Consider the following 19,982-nt stretch of genomic DNA (forward strand, 5'->3'; position numbering starts at 1 on the left):
GGAGGCACCAGCCCAGGCAAAAAGTTACAGAGATCATGTCTCAATCAATAAGCTGGGTGTGGTGGTGTGTCCCTGGGGGTTCCAGCTATGTAGAGGCTGTAGAGGATGGTGATCAAGGCCAGCCCCAGCCCCAGGCAAAAACACAAGACTCTACCTGAAAAATAACTAAAGCCAAAAAAAAAAAAAAAGGGCTGGGGCACGGCTCAAGTGGTAGAAGGTCTTCTGGCAAGTCAAGGCCCTGTGTGTGAGCACCTGCTTGCCACTGTCCACACGGGAACCAGCCACAGCCTACTTCATACCAGCACAGTTGGCATGGTTCTTACAGGCCCTACCTTCCAGTGTCTTTTCCTCAGTCCCAAAGGACTTGCTCTGGGTCCTGTGCCTCTGAGCCTGGGAGTAGCTGCCACACACAGCTTGGGGGTGGCCAGACAGCAAGCCACCCTGCAATGTGAGCCTCACTGAGGTGTCTACTGCAGTCCTGATCATGAGGCAGAAAGAGCCACAAGGAGACCCACAGCCTTGCAGGGTAGCAGAGCAGCCCCATACTACCATGCTCCTAGCAGATGCCCATCTGCCACACCTACCTGGAAGCATCTCGTCAAAGTTGGTTCTGGCCTCGGGGTGGCGCAGGAGGGATTTGGGAGTGAAGACGATTAACTGAAAGACAGAATATGCTCATGATGGCCTGAGTCTTTAAGATGCGAGAGGGAAAGTCAAAACAAGGACACAGATGGATGACCTGCCTCTGAGCTCCTGATGGAAGCCTCACTAGGAGAGGCAGAGGAGGAAAAGGTGAACCTCCTCCTGGTGGGTATCCACTCTCTCCGGGGCTGTCCTAGCCTGCTCTGAGCCCCTGAATTCCCCAAAGAGCCCTGAGCCGCTCCTTGGAGGTCCCTGAGCAGCTCTGAGGTAGTCCTCAGCCCATCTGAGGCTGTGACAAGCCCAGTGCCAGAGCTGTCCTGCACTGTGGATCTATAGACTGCTGGGGACAGAGACATGCAAGCCTCAGCACTATATGCCCACCTGTAGCATCCCAGGACAGCAGAGCAGCTCTCTATCTCCTACATCCCACGCTCCTGGATCTTTTTTCCCCACTCGCTCCCACCCAACTCCTACTCACCCTCAATGTCCAGCTCAGGAGCTGCTTCCTGGGGCCCCTTGGTTCCCGTCAGGGTTCACCTCTCTTCCAGTGCTCAGCACACCTCCCACAACCACCTTTTCACATCCCTGTCCTCCCCCACTGGGCTGGGGGCTTGCCTGCTGCTGACCTTTCTGCACATGGTGCTCAGCAGCACACAAGGACCCAGTTTAGAGGGGAGAGAACTGTGTAGGTCCCTGGCTTAGCAGTGGCGGGGGGCGGGGGAGGTGGTGGTGGTGGGGCACAGTTCTATGATACCATGTCCTGCCCATATTCGCCCCTTCAGAGCAACAGGGAGCCCTTCCCTGTGCTGACATAGCAGGGCTGGAGCCCTGGGTCACTCTTGAGGCCAGACCTGGAAACCATCACTGACCGGCTTCCGGAAAGGCAGCAGGATTTGTCGTCGCAGCACATGGAAGAAGTTGCCAGGGGTGGAGCAGTTGACAACAACCCAGTTGCAGTCATACAGCTGACTGATGTCGAAGTTGGCTTCCATGAGGTCCTGCGGCACAGAAGGAAATGGCCAGAGGTCAGGTGGCAGCACTGAGTAACCTGCCTTGGGGGCTGGGGTACAGGGGCCACGGGAAGCCTCACAGCTCTACCCTCAGGTGCCTGACTTGTAGCACACTCAGAACAGCGTCTTTCATGTGAGTCCCAGTGTCTGAAGCAACTGCCTTGCAGGGAGCTGATGCTGCTTTTGGAGACACAGAATTGCCTGAAGCCAATTCTCATCTTAAGATACTGACTCCCAATAGTTTCCTCAGAGGTTTTTTTTTTTTTTCCTACAGTTGTGGGGACTGAACTCAGGACCTTGTGCTTGCTAGGGAGGCACTCTAGGTTTTTGCTTTTTGCTCAGGCTGGCTTGGCCTGCAATTCTATTTTAGGCTTCCTGCTATATCTGGGATGACAGGCACGCACCACTGCACCTGGGTTTTTTCTGGTCTTGAAACATTTTTTGCCCAGGCTGGCCTGGAACTATGATCCTCCCAATTTCAGGCTCCTAAGTAGCTGGGTTGATAGGAATGCTACCACATAGCTATTGGTTGAGATGAGGTCTCCTGAACATTTTGACCTGGAACCAAGATCCTCCCAATCTTAGGCTCCTAAGTAGCTGGGATTCCTGGAGTGAGCCATGGATGCCTGACTCTTTGAGCTCTTTTAACATTTCCCCAAGCACCTCTTTTCCTCTACAGCCTGTGACTGAACCCAAGCAGTGGAAGTGTCACCTAGAAGCTCAGGCTGAGGTGCCCCATGACAGCAACAGCAGGAAGCTGTGCCCTAAGGAAGTCCTTCATTTCAGGGAGATCAGTGGACATGGGGCTACACTGTTCTACCACTCACACTCCTGGGCAGAGGTCTGGCCCTTTGGGACATCTGGATGGACCACCCTCCCCAGGGCACCACCGGCACCCCAGCATAGCTCTGCTCACCGGCAGGACGTCTGGGTCATCGTTGCACATCTGCAGGAACCGCTCTGGGCGGGCAGAGGAATGTTCTGGGCCCTGGAAACAGACACACATCACACACTGCCACCTGCCGCCCTGGCTGGCTCTCTTCCTCACTAACTTGCTTACTTCTGGTTCTTTTCACTCAACTTCTCCCTCCCCACCAGCAAAGCTCAGGATGCAGGAAGACTGCAACCTGAAGGGCCGGTCTTGCCCTCTAAAGTGACATTCCCATCTCAGAGGGCCCTCAGGGCTGGGGTGGGAAGCCCTGTGTCCAGTGGGGAGGGGTAGGGCTCACCATGCCCTCCATGCCATGAGGGAGCAGCAGCACGATGCCGTTCTGGCGCACCCACTTGGCCTGTCCTGGGCAGATGAACTGGTCAATGATGCACTGGGCCATGTTGTTGAAGTCACCAAACTGGGCCTCCCAGAGGACCAGGGCATTAGGGCTTGCCATGGCAAAGCCCAGCTCAAAGCCTGCAAGACACAAAGGAGGAAGAAAGGCACATCCAGGACATCAGCCCGCAGGCCAGGTGTACTGTGGACAGCTCAGGGATGGGTGGGGTAGGCACTCACCCAGGACGCCATATTCAGACAGTGAGCTGTTGCACACGGTGTAGGGGGCCTGATTGGGCCAGAGGTGGTTCATGGGGATGCAGGTTCTCTTGTCCACATTCTGGTCATGGAGCACATGGTGGCGGTGGCTGAGGCAGAACAGCAGGATTAATGTGCAGGAGCACAGACCTGTCAACCACCTACTGAGGGTCTCACTGTACCAACAGACCGACCTGGCAATCAGGCTTCCTGCAGATGCTGCAGGCAGAGCCCTGCCCAGTGCTCAACACACCAGGACACGGGGGAGACATAGTTCATATCAGGGACTCAGAATTTTCCTTTGGAAAATAACCACCACACCCCTCTGCCCATCTGACTCTGAAGGGTGAAAACCCTCCAAATGTTACCTGAAGGTGCCACGCTCCACATCCTGGCCACTCAGCCGGACATGGATGCCCTCCTTCAGGAGCGACCCAAATGCCATGTACTCTGCCAGTGCCCAGTCCACAGTACGGTTCGTCACCAGCTCCTTCCGTGTCTTCAGGATCCGGCTCAGCCCTGCCAAGAAACTGCACTCAGCATTCAGGCCCACGCTCCTTGGCCACCACCTTCCCATGCCCTAATGATCTCGTAGCACTATAGGCCTAGGCTCCTTGGCTACGTCCTTGCTGTGCCCCAGTGACACCACAGCAACAGGGTTTGCTGACTTCCTGGGAAGTGGCACCTCTTAGTCTTGTCTCGGCTAATCAGTAAGCACAGGACCTTTCTGGGGGCAAAGGATGGCAGTGGGGTCACTGTCTTCAAGAGGTGCTGGCCTGGGCCTGTTTCTGCCGGAAGGTGCAGGGTGGGTTACCTCCATGGATGGTGAAGTTCTCCACAGGCACAGAGCTGGCCACGTTCCCAATGTGGCTCAAAATGTCCTCGTCCAGGCCAGTGGAGGGGCAGGACATGCTCCTGGGCTGACCATCCAGGGTGAAGAAGCCTAGGAGGACAAGGACAGGCTGAGGCACGCTACCTGCTTTGGAAGGGACAGGAGAGCAGAAGAACTACTCTGCCTTTCCAGGAACCTTGCCAAGGCTAATGTGGCTTTGGGGACCTGGACCAAGCTCCCCAGTGAGTACTTGGGGACCGGCTGCAGGGCTTTGCTGAAAGAGTGCACTGTGCGCACAGAAGGGAGTGGGAGCTTTTTTGTGGGTGCTGTGAGGTTCACAGGCAGTCTGTCTATCTCAGGTGGTGCTTCCTTGCTCACCAGGCCAGGGGGAGTCCAGCCAGTGCTTGATGTGCAGGATCTTCTCATCTTTGGACCTGGTGAACGCCTCCTCACAGATCTTATCATACTTGGAGATCTCCTCCTGAGGGTCAGGCACACACAGTTGCATGAGCACAGCCCTGCACCCCCGCCAGCCTGCTCTTCCACAACACATGCAGCCCTTCTATGACCCCGAGAAGCCCCCAACATTCTGTCCTTCCTCTTCCCGATGGTTCTTCCCTACACTGTTACACAGGAGCGGCTCCAGTTCTCACATTCCTGTGTGCCCCCGAGGGGCTGGGCTCAGAGCTGCACCTCCAGCCGCTGCGCAGGCCAGGCCCTGGCTCTGTCTCAGTGCACAACAGTTTCTCACAGCATGTCCATGGGCCTAACTAACACCACCCAGCCAGGGCTTCAGGTGCGTATCACATGGGCCCTTTCCCAAGCTGGACTGTCTGTCTACTCACTTCCTGTGCCTGCCACTGCCTCTTTCTCAGAACACTCTCTAAGGCTCACTTCCTTTATCAAGCCACTCAGTGCCCTGAACCTGGCCTGAGATGCCACAATTATAAACACCCCACACTTTCACGTGGTGGAGCCTGCCAAGAGTGCTGGCGTATGGTGGCCTTCTCTAGCCACACCCCTCTGTGAGGACCAGCAGGACACACCTCATATTCGGGCTGGTTGACCACTCCCTGTGACACCAGCAGTTCAGCATACTTCTGCAGCACAGGCTTCTGCTTGCGGATCTGCTTGTACATGAGAGGCTGCGTGAACATGGGCTCGTCCATCTCATTGTGGCCATTGCGCCGGTAACATACCTGGTCAAGAGTGGCAACAGAGGATGTGAGAGACCATGTCTGGTCCTCGGGAATGAATGCCTCTGGGGCTTGTGCCCTCGCTCTTCCATGTGATGTCAGCTTTGCCTCTAAAATTAAAGATCTAGTCCTCTTTCCTTCACACACTGGAGTTGGTCTGACGTAATCAGATAAAATGCAAGTAATTTGGGAGTATGAGCTCTTTATTTACTAAAGACAGGACCAAACGGGCCCATGAAAGGCCCTCCTCACCCATCCAGCTCCTGCCAGGGGAGTGAGTCTGGGCCTGAACACACTGCAGCTGGAAGGATTCAACATAAGGCATGGCACTAGACGGACCCGAGGTGAGTCGGTGCCCAGTGAGAGAGAGGCAGGACAGAAAACCTGCCTGGACATGCTCATCCTGGTACCACTTACCAGGTCAACAACCACATCCTTGTGGAAGGTGCTTCTCCACTCAGCTGCCACCTTGCACACATACATGACGGCCTCAGGGTCATCTGCATTCACATGGAAAATGGGGGCATTCACCACGCGGGCCACATCAGTGGGGTACGGGGAGGAGCGAGCCATCCGAGGGTCTGTAGTGAAGCCAATCTGCAAGAAACACATGGCCTGGCAAGAGGGCAGCTAGCATGCATGGGTGGCCAGGGCTCAGAGGATGGTGGGCAGCGTGGGACAGGCCCCCAAACGGTCATTTAAGCTGCTGTTTTTTTTTTTTTCTCCCAGTACCGGGGCTTGAACTCAGGGCCTATACCTTGAGCCACTCCACCAGCTCCCCCTCCCCTCGTTTTATTGTGATAGGTTTTTCTCAACAGGATCTCTTAAACTATAGAACTATTTGCCTGGGCTGACTTCGAACTGCAAAACTCCTGATCTCTGTCTCCCAATTAGTTAAGATTACAGGCGTGAGCCTGGCTTGCCAGATCATTTTTCTTGTATGCATGCCTAGGTAAATATGTATGCATATGGATTCAAGGTGTGAGATCTTAATTCTGTAATGTTGTACTTTATTCATTTAACATGATGAACATTTTTCTTTTTTTGGGGTGGAATTGGAGTTTGAACTCAGGGCTTCATGCTTGCAAAGCAGGCGTGCTACTACTATCACTTGTGCCATGCCTCCAGCCCAATCATTTTTTCTTTAAAAGTAAATGTCTAGCAAGTAAATGTGAGGCCCTGAGTTAAAAAAAAAAAAAGTAAAGGCTTTGTAATATTCTCTCTACCACTTATATACTACAATTTATTTTTATATATTAATAATTGAATGATCTACATTTTAAATTTTATTTTTATGAACTACTTCAAACATAAAGTTGTTAATAACATTTGGCTCACCCATGAACCCATCATGGAATAGGAACACATTTTAGTACTTTCGTCATATTGTCTTACTACACATATGCTGAAGCCTGAGCCACAGGTCTTCCTCCCCGCTGAAATCAAAGGACACTTCACTGAGTATATTTCATATAGTGTCTTCTCAGGCTTGTTGGTACCTTTGAACTTTGATAAGATTTCCTCATGAAAAATTGCAAAGATACTCCAAAGAACAGCCACAGTCTTTACTTACGATATGCCAGGTTTAATACTTTGTCCTTTGCTTCATTACTCATGCTCTCCATCATACCCAGCCAGCTATGGACTGTCCCTATTTCCCAGGACAAGGACACTCCCTTAGCTAGCCAGACTGCAGCTCAGCCTCAAACCACTTATGTAACACCATGATCTAATCCACAGTCTACACCTGCACCATACACCACTACTGTCTGCTCCGTGGTCCACACACATGTTCCATCGCTATCCTAAGAATGTCACATTACCGTCTTCCTTCCCTCAGTCCAGCACCACAGTGTGTCCAGCTGTCATGTCCCTCCACTCGGGTTCATGTGCAGGGCTCCTCTCTCTCCCTTGGTTTTGACACTTCAGAAAAGTATTTCAGAAATACCAGTACTGGAACTGAAGCCAGGCCCTTGGGCAGGCTAGGCAAGTCCTCTATCAATGAGCCATGCCCCACCCCGTGTTTTAAACCCATATAGACATGTGCTTTGTGCTCCTTACATGTGTCATATACGTATACTATATACATCTCTTGCAACTTGCTTATGTTCCAACATCGTCCTAGTTGTTGACTGTAGCCCTCCTACTCTGGTAAGGCCTGATGTTAACAGCATCCACTGCAGTGTGTTGATAAGCAGAGTAGCTCTCCCATGGAGGACAGCAGGTTGTTTCTAATTTGCAGTTACCAGAAGCAATGCAGCTATGCATTTTCTCATCTAGGTTTTCTCTTGAAAACAAGAGTTTATGGGCAGGACACACCCAGGAAGGACAGTTTTCCTGAAGACCATCAAGCTGCTCTCCACAGTGGCTCTCTTTTTCCACTCCCATTGGCAGCGAGTGACCAGCCTGCACCTCCCACTGATAACATTGTGACTATCGCCCCAGGGCGTAAAGCATTTTAATGGCTGTACAATGGCCCATCTTGTGGTTGTGCCAAATTTTATGCAATGACTCTTCTATTTTTGGACATACAGCTGTTTCCTAATTTTGTGGTAGTACACTATGGTGTTTACTAACAGTCTTACACAAGACTATTGTGGGCTTCCTTGCAGGAGAGTTCTAGGGAAATTTCTAGGCATGGAATTAAGGGAAACAAGAGCCTCACAAAGCTGCACTTCCTTTCTGCTATGGATCCTGCTGCCTTCATATCACCTCAAGAGCAATGAGTTAAATCAGAAAAAGATAAAAGTATGAGTGTGCGGCAGGGGTACGTGCAGTGCCTGCCTAGCGTGCACAAGGCCCCAGAAATGGAATGGAAAAAAACCCATAATGTTAGCAAAGCTGTGCACTTTAGAGAGGTCTAAGAATTCTATATTCATGTCAGACTGCTTTTAAATACTCTCCATCTTCACACTGATGAGAGCATCGGGAAATGTGAAGGGTCCAACATGCAAGAGAGCCTGAACAACCCCAGCTGGTGCTGAGGCCAGTGCTATCCTTTGGGCCTCATCATTTTGGTAAGAAAGATGGCAGCAGGAGTTAGTGCTCACAGCATCTTCCTGTCACGAGCCTCACAGGAAGGAAATGGCTCTGAGGGGTTGTGATGCAGCAGTGACAGGCCCTCCCCAAATCTACTATCATAAGGAGCCTCTGGTCTTCCAGAACACATGGGTGCGTGTGCACACATAAGCTGGTGCTGGTGTGCCCTGTAAACACAAGCATCTCTATGGTGGGTGAATACAACTCCCACATGGATGACAGAAGCATACTCTCAACTTGTTCAGTATCTTCCCCTGCTGGTGTAACTAACACCACCTCTTAGTATTCTTTGGGGAGTGTGTGAATAGGAAAATCTGCTGAGTGGACTAGGTGGTTCAGGACCTTGAAGGGATGGACCCTACAGCCAAATGGTTCACCCTCTCATTCTGGTGAACATCCTCCACCTTCCTAATACTTCTGAGGAGGGGAGCTGGCTCTCCTGCTGTATAGGTCTGACTATTGGTGGCCCTTCCTCTCAGTCAGGTGGAATCTGCTCTAAGTAACTGCCACTGCTGGCGCTGACCCTGCTCATTACATCCCATGCTACAGTACTCATTTGTATTTGGAAACAATTCGCATGTGTCCCAGGGATTAGGCGACCCATGCCCAGCTTCAGTCATTCCTTCTCAGGGAGTCAGGACACTGTGTGGTCCCATGATACAGTGGTCATGTATGTGCCACCAACACACCTGGCCAAGACCCTGCATTGCATTTGTGAGGTGTGACTCTTTAAGTGCTATTAAATGCTTGTATTGCAAAAGAGGATCTCAAATCAATGATCTAAGAAACTAGAGAGAGAAGACTGTGAGAGAAATAATACCTTACTGATTCCATGGACTCAGTGAGGAACTATAACAAATGTTATGTGCATAAATTCTACAACCTAAAGGCGATGTCACTTGGGGTCAGACAGATGCTGTCACTAGGCCCCCAGGCCCTTTGCTGGATGAGGAGGGGTGAGAGGAGGCTGAGAAGAGTGAGGGTTTGTGTGACTGCCAGTAGGAGTGAGGCCATGCGGGAGCAGGGATGAGGCACTCTGTTCAGCCCTGGGTACCAAAGAGTCAAAGTGGGGAACCTGGACTCCCATCCCCAGCCTATGGTGACAAGTGGCAACCTCATTCCCTCAGGGCAGACATCCAGGAGGCTTTATCAAAGGATAAGATTCTGAGTCTCTAGTCCCCAAATGTCCCTGGTTCGTTTGAAAGTCACTTGTTAGGCCAACAGCCAGGAAAATCCCAGTTGAATGAGAGGACTGATCACCTGATGCCAACACTGAGATGACACAGATGTTAGGACTGCATGACAAAGGCATTAGAGCAGCCATCATGAAAATTCTCCCATAAGAAGCATGGACATGACTGAAGCAAATGTGAAAGTACATAGTCTCTTGGTAAAGAAACAAGACATAAAAATGAACCAAGTTGGGCATGGTGGTACACACCTGTAATCCCAGCACTTGGGAGGTTGAGCACAAAAGGATGGTGAATTTGAAACCAGTCTGGGCTACACAGTGAGAACCTGTCTCAAAAAAAAAAAAAAAAAAGAACCAAATGGAAATGTTAGAACTGAAGTCTGAAAGTAAGACTGTCTGGAGGTGCTCTATAGCAGAATGGAGGGAAAGAGAAAAGACCAGGAGGAAGAAAGATCAGAAATGACCCGCCTGGAATGGAGACAAAACACACTGCTGAGCTCTGGATGTGGTTTGTCACAGGGGTTCACGGGAAGGGCTTGGTCTTCACTGTGGCAACGAGAGGCAGGGAAACCCCTAAGCAAGAGGTTTAAGACACAGACCGACTGCCCTTGGAAGGCACCTTGGTATCCATGTATAAAACAATCAAGTTGGGCACCTTCCTTGCACCAGACACAAAAATTAACTTAAAATGGCAAACCCACAAAACTCTCAGCAGAAAACACACAGCAAATCTCTGTCACCATGGGTTAGCAAAGTTTATTTTTTTTTTATGGTACTGGGGTTTGAACTTAAGGCCTCATGCTAGCTAGGCAGGTGCTCTACCACTTGAGACACTCCACCAGCCCTTTTGTGTGTTGGGCATTTTTGTGATAAGGTGTCAAGGGCTGGCCTCTAGCCTCCTGATTACAGGGGTGGGCCACTGGTGCCTGAGATTAACCAGCAGCACAAGGACGGAGGCTTGATAAAATAAACTGCAGCATGCTTGCTTAGCATGTGCAAGGCTGAGGCTCAACCCCCAGCACCTCACGTGAGCAAGTAAAATAAAACCCATCATGTTTCAGAAGGACACCAAAACACCCCATAGAATGTCAGCTGTGGACCAGACAGATGACAAAGGGTTGGTACCCAGAATAAAGCACACTCGTGACAATAAAACAAAGTTCAGTCAAAAATTGGCCAAGAAGCTGAATAGAAATTTCCCTAAAGAAGATAAACAAATTGCCAACAAGCACATAAAAAAATGCTAAACATTAGCAATTCAAGAAATGCACTGGGTGCTGGTGGCTCATGCCTATAATCCCAGTTACTTCTCTAGGTAGAGATCAGGAGGATCGCAGTTTGAGGCCGGCATGGGCAAACAGTATGTGAGACCGTATCTCAAAAATACCCAAAACAAAACAGCGCTGGGTAGAGTAGCTCAAATGGTAGAGCACCTACCTAACAAGTATGAGGCCCTGAGTTCAAATACCAATTCTGCAAAAAGAAAAAGAAAAGAAAGAAGCGCAAATAGGAACTACAATGAGAAGAGATACCACCACCCTCACCTACTGGGATGGCTAGAACAAGCCAATGACAAGTGTGAAAAGCCAAACTCCACACTTCCTGCAGGATGTAAAACAGTGCAGCCACTTTGAAAAAGTCTGGCAGTTCCTTAAAAAGGTAAAACATGGGAGTTGGGGGCGTAGCCCAAGTGGTAGAGCACCTGCCTAGCACTGCCAAGTTCAAAACCTCAGTACCACAAAAAAACAAAAGAACAGTTAAACATAGTGCTGGGAATGTAAACAAACAAAACATTAAACATAAAGATACCATGTAATCCAGTGGCTGGAACTACAGGAATGTTCCCTGTGCCCAGTTTAAATTCTCTTGTATTTTGCATTGTGCTGGTACAGGCGTGATCTGTCAAAACCCTAGAGATTTTTGCATCTAGATGGTTTAATTTTACTGAACATAATTATAACTAAAAAAAAAAAAAAGTATATGTCTGATCTAGTACTTTTTGGTGGTACTGGGACTTGAAGCCAAGGCCTTGTGCATGTTAGGCAAATGCCCACCACTGAGCCAACTCCACAGTCCACTTTAACCCTGTTTGCACCCCAGCATTCTGAATGCCAAGAGCTCTGAACCCCAATCCTGGTGTGAGCGCCTCAGCTCTTCTTCTAACTCTGGGCCATCCACACAATCAGCCTTCTCTGTGTTTCCATCTGTGCCTCCGCCACTACCCATAAAACAAGCTTGCCAAGCAGGCAAGCAGAAGTTAGGTCAGAAGCCACACGACTGTGCCGTGCTCACACCACACTGGTCCACCTTGTGCCTAAGACAGAATGAGGACTTGGCCAGGCCTGGGCTACACTGTATCTCAGGGCTGACCCCTGACCTTGGCTAAGAATCTAAGAATCTACAAGACCTTTTCTGGGACTGACATGCACTCGTGGGGCTAGAGCTTTCTATTCCTGAAGACAGGTATTTAAAGCCTCTTGCCTGGGCTCACGAGTGATTTCCTCCTAGGGAGTGTTTACTGAGTATTCACTCTCTTCAGGTTTCCTGGCATGCATGCACCCAGAGGCTCTAATAAAGAATCTCCCTCCCTTCCTTCTCATCCACATTTAATCTTCTATCAGGGCTTATGACCCGGCAGAACTGCCTTTCTTGTACTTTTTCTAGATTGAAGACCATTTTCCTTGTTAATATTCCCTGTTGGGATCTCAGTATCTGCCTACTCTGTTCCTGATCATTCATCTCTTTAAAATAGTTCAATCCACACATAGAAAAGTAAAAATCCAGCCCAGTGCCGGTGGCTCACACCTGTAATCCTAGCTACTAGTGAGGCTGAGATTGGGAGGATCATGGTTTGAGGCCAGCCCAGGCAAATAGTTCACAAGATCCCCCATTTCCAAAATAATCAGAAGTTGCAAAAAAAGACCCTAGGACTGGCTCAAGTGGCAGAGTGCCTGCTCTGCAAGTGTGAAGCCCTGAGTTCAAACCCAGTCTCACTAACCTCCCCCCAAAAAGTGAAATTCCACATGCTAAAGAATGGAGTCTGCCCAAAAGTAATCTACATGTTTAATGCAATTCCCATTAAAATCCCAAATGACATTCATCAAAGAGACTGAAAAATCTACTGTTAAATTTATATGGAAACACAAGAGGCCACGAATAGCCAAGGCAATAATCAGTCAAAAGAACAACGCTGGAGGTATCACAATACCTGACTTCAAACTATATTACAAAGCAATAACAATAAAAACAGCATGGTACTGGCACAAAGACAAACATAAAGACGAGTGGAACAAAATAGAGGACCTGGACATGAAGCCACACAACTATAACCAACTTATCTTTAACAAAGGTGTTAAAAATATACAATGGAGAAAAGACAGCCTCTTCAACAAAAACTGCTGGGAAAACTGGTTAGCAGTCTGCAAAAAACTGAAACTAGATCCATGTTTATCACCATATACCAATATTAACTCAAAATGGATCAAGGATCTTTATATCAGACCCCAAACTCTAAAGTTGGTATAGGAAAGAGTAGGAAATACCTTGGAATTAGTAGGTATAGGCAAGAACTTTCTCAATGGAACCCCAGCAGTTCAGGAACTAAGAGATAGCATAGATAAATGGGACTTCATAAAACTAAAAAGCTTCTGCTCAACAAAAGAAATGGTCTCTAAACTGAAGAGAACACCCACAGAGTGGGAGAAAATATTTGCCAGCTACACATCAGACAAAGGACTGATAACCAGAATATATAGGGAACTCAAAAAACTAAATTCTCCCAAAATTAATGAACCAATAAAGAAATGGGCAACTGAACTAAACAGAACTTTCTCAAAAGAAGAAATTCAAATGGCCAAAAACATGTGAAAAAATGCTCATCATCCCTAGCAATGAAGGAAATGCAAATTAAAACCACACTAAGATTCCACCTCACCCCTGTTAGAACAGCCATCATTAGCAACACCACTAGGTGTTGGTGAGGATGTGGGGAAAAAGGAACCCTCTTACACTGCTGGTAGGAATGTAAACTAGTAAAACCACTCTGGAAAAAAATTTGGAGGCTTCTTAAAATCTAAACATATGATTCAGCAATACCACTCTTGGAGATATACCCAAAAGAATGTGACACAGGTTACTACAGAGGCACCTGAACACCCATGGTTTTTTTTGTTTTTTGTTTTGCTTCTTTTTTCTTTTTTTTTTTTTCAGTGCTGGGGACTGAACTCAGGGCCTTGCACTTGCCAGGCAAGCGCTCTTCCACTAAGCTAAATCCCCAACCCCTGCACACCCATGTTTATTGCACCACTATTCACAATAGCCAAGTTATGGAAACAGCCAAGATGCCCCACTACTGACGAATGGATTAAGAAAATGTGGTATTTACACACAATGGACTTTTATGCAGCCATGAAGAAGAATGAAATGTTATCATTCGCAGGTAAATGGATGGAACTAGAGAACATCATTCTGAGTGAGGTTAGCCTGCCCCAAAAGACCAAAAATTGTATGTTCTCCCTCATATACGGACATTAGATCAAGGGCAAATACAACAAGGGGATTGGACTTTAATCACATGATAAATCGAGAACACACAAGGAAGGTAAAACACCCAAAAAACTACATAGCATTTGTTGCCCTCAATGCAGAGAAACTAAAGCAGATATTTTAAAGCAACTGAGGCCAATAGGAGAAGGGGACCAGGAACTAGAGAAAAGGGTAGTTCAAGAAGAATTAACTTAGAAGGTAACACACATGTACAGGAAAGCAATGAGAGTAAACTCCCTGTATAGCTATCCTTATCTCAACTAGCAAAAACCCTTGGTCCTTCCTCTTATTGCTTATACTCTCTCTTCAACAAAATTAGAGGCAAGGGCAAAATAGTTTCTGTCTGGTAGCGAGGGGTTGTGGGGAGTAAGGTGGGGGGTAAGGGAGGGAGCGAGGGGAAGGGGGTGAGAAATGACCCAAACATTGTATGCACATATGAATACAATAAAAAAAGAAAAAGAAATAAATGTTTAAAAAGTAAAATACAAAAGAAAAAAAAAAAGTATGGCATCTGGACTCTTACCTAACATCCTCTACAAAAATTAACTCAAAGACCAAAGACCTGGACATACACCCTAAGACTAACATTCTTAAGGAGGAACAAACACAGAGAAATATGTCACAACACTGGACACGGAATTGAATTCCTGAATACACCAAGACACAGGCAACAAAAGAAAAATTTACCAACTGCACTTCACAAAATTACAAATGTTGTGCAATAGAAGGCACTATCAATGGATAAAGAAGGTAGCCCACAGAATGGGAAAAGTACTTGTAAATTATTAAAGGATTAACATCTGGAATATACAGAAATTTCTACAATTCAGTGACAAAAAAATAAAAACTGCTGGGTATCGGGGACTCATGCCTGTAATCTTAGCTACTTAGAAGAGAGATATCAGAAGGATCGTGGTTCACAGCCAGCCTGGGCACATAGTCTTTGAGACTATCTCGAAAAAATCTAATACAAAAAAGGGCTGGTGGAGTGGCTCAAAGTGTAGTCCCTGAGTTCAAGCCCCAGTACTGAAAAACAAAAACAAAAACAAAAAACAAAAAACAAAAAAAAAATTCACCAGATTAAAAAATGTGCAAGGAAGGCCAGGTGCTAGTAGCAAACACTTTCAATCCTAGCTACTCAGGAGGTAGAGATCGGGAGGATTGCATAAGATCCTATATTGAAAAAACCCAATACAAAACAGGGCTGATGGAGTGGCTCAAGTGGTAGAGCGCCTGCCTAGCAAGTGTGAGGCCCTGAGTTCAAGCCCCAGTGACACCATTAAAAAAAAAAAGGTGCAAGGAATCGCCAAAGAAGACACAGAAATGACCAGCACGTACAAAGATGACCAATGCCACTGATGTGAATCCAAACCACAACGGGCTTACCGCCTGAAGTGTATCAGGGTGGCCACTATGAACACCAACCTCGCAAAAACTTCCCATGACGAGGATACAGGAAACTGGTCTTTGTGCTCCGTTCATGGGACAGTGCAGCATTCCTCTAAGGGTGCTGCAGCTGTCATGAGGCAGTGATTCCATGCTGGGTGCGTAAGAACTGAGAGCAGGGTCTGAAGAAATGTTTGCACACCATGTTCAGAGCAGCACTATTCATGAGAGCTAAAATGTGGAAGGAACCTACGTGTCCACTGATGAATGGTTGACTGAATAAGAAAAACGTGATATATTCACACAATGGAATGTTATTCAGCTTTAAAAAGGGAATTTTTGAGACAGTCTCACTATGTAGGCCAGGCTGTCCTTGAACTAACAATCCTCTTGCCTTAACCTCCAGAGTGTCAGGATTAGAGCCATGTGCCATCACATCTGATTTTTCTTAAAAAAGAAATTCTGATACATGCATGGGTGGACATGAGAACACTATGGTTACTGAAATAAAAATGGCCACAGCCCCAGAAAAACAAATACTATATGATTCCACTTTGCTGAGGTACCTTGACTAGCCAAAAATCAGACACTCAAGGCAGAAGGGTGGTTGCTGGGGGCTCGGTAGTGAACAAGGAGTGGAGTTGTGTTTAATGGAGTTTCTGAGGGCAAGGTGAAATTCTCAAGATGAGCGGCTATGACGGCTGCACAGAACTATGAGTGTGTTTAATACCAATGACCATGAGTTTAAAAATAGTCAAAATAAGAAAAAAACTGCTTTTCCTTCTTGGTGCTTGAGACCCTATCTCGAAAATACCCGTCACAAAAAGAAGGGCTGGTGAAGGCCCTGAGTTCAAGCCCCAGTACCGAAAATAAAAATTAAAAAAAAAAAAAGAGTAAGAAATGACACAAGTAAACAGTGTGGTAAAGAAGAAAGTAAGCTGTGGAGAGGACTGGGGTTGTGGCTCAGGGGTGAATCACTTGCCCAACACGTAGGCCTTATGTGGGGATGGGGATGGGGAAGAAAACTGTGCATTTGGGACCCTGGATTCATTCTTTCTTTTTATTTGAAGGTACTAGGGTCTGAACTAGGCTTGGCACTTGCTAGGCAGATGCTCTACTGCTAGCCCTCAGTTTCTTAAACAAAGGGAAAAATAGCTCTGTGTGCCTGTGGGTCTAGGAAAAATTCTATAGCAATAAAGCCATCTTAAATAATTCAAAATCTCTCCACTTAAAACAAAAAAAGTCATTTTCTCCGCTGAGCATGGTGGCTTACATCTGTAATCCCAGCTCTTGCAGGAGGCAGAGATTGGCAGGATTACAGTTTGAGGCTAGTCTGGGCAAAATGTTAACAAGACCCCATCTCAACTAATAAGCCAGGCACTGGTGGTACACGCATGTCATTTCAGGTACTGAGAGACAAAGATAGGAGGACTGAAGTCCAAGGTTACCCTAGGCAAAAACACGAGACCCTATCTGAAAAATAACCTAAAAAGCAAAAAGCTGGAGGAGTGGCTCAAGTGGTAGAACGCTTGCCTAATAAGCCAAGGCCCTGAGTTCAGATACCAGTATCACCACCAAGGGTAAAAGAAAAAAAAAGAGTAGATTTCTGTGTTGTTCAAACTTTTAAAGTTTTTATTTATTTATTTATTTTAAATAATAATAAAAGTGAACTCTAAATGACCAGGAGAACACTCAGGATGGGCTGGTCAGATGCCCTGGAGTTACCTGGTTGTTGACGACCACGTGGACAGTGCCGTGGGTAGTGTAGGATGGCAGGTCGCTGAGGTGGAAGGTCTCGTACACGATACCCTGGCCAGCAAAGGCAGCATCCCCGTGCAGGAGGATGGACATCACCTGCAAAGGAAGCCTAAGCTCCAGCACATCCTGACCAACACGTGATTTTTGAAAGACCCCAGCCTTCTCTGGTCCCTGACTGGGTCCACTCACCCCACTACCCTACCATCAACCAATACCTGTCATCCCTCAGTGCCCAAGGGGACGTACTCCCACATAACACTAAACCCTCCCATCCAGGAGACCAACACCGGCCTCGCCTGCCCACCTTAGGACAATGAGCATGGACAGCTCCAATCTGGAGTGGCACTTGCACTGGGTGGGCTGGCTTTGGGCAGTAGGCAGGTCGCCACATGCCACTGTCCTTTAACTCACCATCTTCTTGGCAGTGTGTGCACTGGTGGCATCTTATGGGGAGGAGCCACAACCCTTCCCGCACTCCAGTTCAGCCCAGCCCAGCAGCATCCTCCACTCCATCTGAGCCAGCAAATTGGGGGGCTAATGGATGGAGCCCACTGAGTTCCATCACCCCTGCATGTACCAGGTGACGTTCTCCCTGGCTTGTTCACTTGTACTAACATATGCTGGTGGTCCCCATCATGCTTCTCTGACATTCCAGTTGTCCCTGCTGGCTCTGTAGTGCCCCAGTGCCTCTCATTTTCTGGTACAATGGCACTGCAGCCTCCCTTCTGCTGTCCCTGCCTGGTTTTGGTTTCTCCAGTAGAGGATGGGATTTAGGACCAACATCTGTGTGCTCACTGCTGCTAGAATGTATCATTGCTTGGTCTATGAGCATAGATCTGGAAACTCCATGGGTGTGTATGCACACGCATGCCCAGGGTGTTTCTAGGTGTATGTGTATGTAAAGTAGTACTGAGTTCATACCAATACCTCCAAATTGCAATGCAACACTTTTCTAAGCTGTCTCCTTCTACACCCATCTCCTGCAGTGGCCAGGTGGCATTTACGTATTTGCTCAGTTCCTAGTGAGCCTCCTCCTTGGATACACAGCATGTGCCTTTCAAACCATATATACTAGTCAGGGTTCTCCAGAGAAAGTTACTGGGCAGGGGCAGGCCAGGATACAGAGCCAGAGAGGAGCTGAGTCTGATGGCCACTCAGTGGCAGAACCTTTATCTCAGGGGACCTCAAGTCTTTTCTCAAAGGCCTTGAACTAAGCAGATGCAGCCCAGGCACACGGGGGAAGATCACCTGCCTCACACAAAGCCTGCTGATTTAAACATGGATCCCATTTAAAAATGCCTTTACAGAAACATGAAGATGGCCTTCTGGCCAGCAATGTGCCCAGCAAGCCACTGCCCACGCCCAGCAAGCCATTGCCCATGCCCAGCAAGCCACTGCCCTTGCCCTTTCATGGTCTGTGGGCCTGCTGAGTACACATCCTGGTCTTCACCTCTGTGCTAGTTCTCCTTGCTAGGAAGAGAAAGTCCATGATTTGCTTTCTAAGGACAAAGACTAGAATCTTAAAAAAAAAAAAAAAGAATAGCAAGCATCCTGCCTTTTGGTGGAAGTAGAGGATGTTCACCAGACAATAGGGACACAGCATTTGGTTGACTCAGGGGACCCCTCAGGGGGAGTGCAGCTTTGCCACCATGCCCAGATCATTGCTTTGTTGAGAGTAAAAGTGGCTGACAGTCCATCTCCATTTGATCACCATTTCTCATGCACAGCCTCAGGCTTCTGCCCAAGGGGACAACTGAGGTCAGTCTCCTTCTTGTAATATTATACTGTGCAGCAGCAACCAGCTATTGAAATCATCCCCAGCACAGGCAGGGGCTCCCCCTGGGTCTGAGGCCTGACCCATATCTCTGGCAGGGACAGGTTCTCTCTTCAAATGAGTTGGGTTACAGCACTGCACTGAGGAAACACATCCATGAACATGCATCCCAAAGGCCACATTAGCAATGAGTCAAATCAGTGAGTTTCGCAATCACCTACAAGGTTATGGGCCAACCTCAACCCATTTACACAAAGTATGCAGTTTTCCTCCAGCACTGGGGATTATGTAACACACACCACTTTCCTAAGTTCTGGATTTAGCAGAAATCTAGTCATTCCCTAGTGTTGTCAGAATGGTATCAAGAAAAGGCAGGAGTCTGGCTGAACCTTCTGCTGATCCTGTTGAGGTCATAAGAAGGCTTGGGGCAAGATGAGGAGGGGGCAGCTGTCTGCACTGGGGCCAGGAAAAACACAATACAGTGCATGTGGACAGTACCACTTCCTAAAACACAGGGCTGTGTGTTTTATGTTTCACACTTGACTACCTGTAAATATGCAGCTGAACAGAGGCTGCCTTTATTCTGACATCTTATAAAAGGATGAATTAGTGCTGGCCAATTCACCATTGTTTCTGAGACCTTTGCTCCTTTTCAGGACCCTGCCAGCATTCTAAGCAAGGATTGCTTGAGTGGTTTTTTGTTCATATTTCTGAATGCTTTCCACAACCCCATCTCACTACTAAGCACCAAATGCCTGAGCAAGCATGCTGGCCGAAGTCAGGGGAACACCAGAGGCACTGGCCACCCCAATTTCTCCTGGGGCCAGCACATCCCAGGCTCCTGGGTTCTAAGTGGACATGGAGGCTGCATGTCTCCCAACAAAGCTGAGGCCTCTCTATGTTTACTTAAGAGTTCCTATGGCACCATTCCAGCCCTTGAGCTCAAGGCTGTAACTCTGTGTCCTCTTGTGTTCCTGCAAGCTGCCTCAGTCCAGCTCTACTGCCTTCTAAGCCTCCAAGCAGGACACCAGCAGATTTATAGTATTTTATGTTGCAGAACCCAGTATATTAATCATGGGTTCC

General features: G+C 47.9%; 1 protein-coding gene across 4 annotated transcripts in view; it reads right to left on the reverse strand.

Annotated features, from left to right (window-relative positions):
* Positions 1-19,982, reverse strand: part of Ogdh (oxoglutarate dehydrogenase) — a 73,046-nt gene that overhangs the window by 2,724 nt on the left and 50,340 nt on the right. For all 4 annotated transcript variants that reach the window (XM_020163981.2, XM_020163980.2, XM_074065433.1 and 1 more), the window contains 11 exons: positions 17,093-17,221; positions 5,623-5,802; positions 5,056-5,208; positions 4,388-4,490; positions 3,992-4,120; positions 3,546-3,696; positions 3,160-3,287; positions 2,882-3,060; positions 2,569-2,640; positions 1,512-1,640; positions 585-657 (listed from right to left, as the gene is read on the reverse strand). In XM_020163981.2, coding sequence (XP_020019570.1) covers positions 585-657; positions 1,512-1,640; positions 2,569-2,640; positions 2,882-3,060; positions 3,160-3,287; positions 3,546-3,696; positions 3,992-4,120; positions 4,388-4,490; positions 5,056-5,208; positions 5,623-5,802; positions 17,093-17,221 — 1,426 coding nt within the window. The remainder of the gene's footprint in view (positions 1-584; positions 658-1,511; positions 1,641-2,568; positions 2,641-2,881; positions 3,061-3,159; positions 3,288-3,545; positions 3,697-3,991; positions 4,121-4,387; positions 4,491-5,055; positions 5,209-5,622; positions 5,803-17,092; positions 17,222-19,982) is intronic.

The sequence above is a fragment of the Castor canadensis genome, chromosome 2 (genome assembly GCF_047511655.1).
Source record: "Castor canadensis chromosome 2, mCasCan1.hap1v2, whole genome shotgun sequence".
NCBI lineage: Eukaryota > Metazoa > Chordata > Mammalia > Rodentia > Castoridae > Castor > Castor canadensis.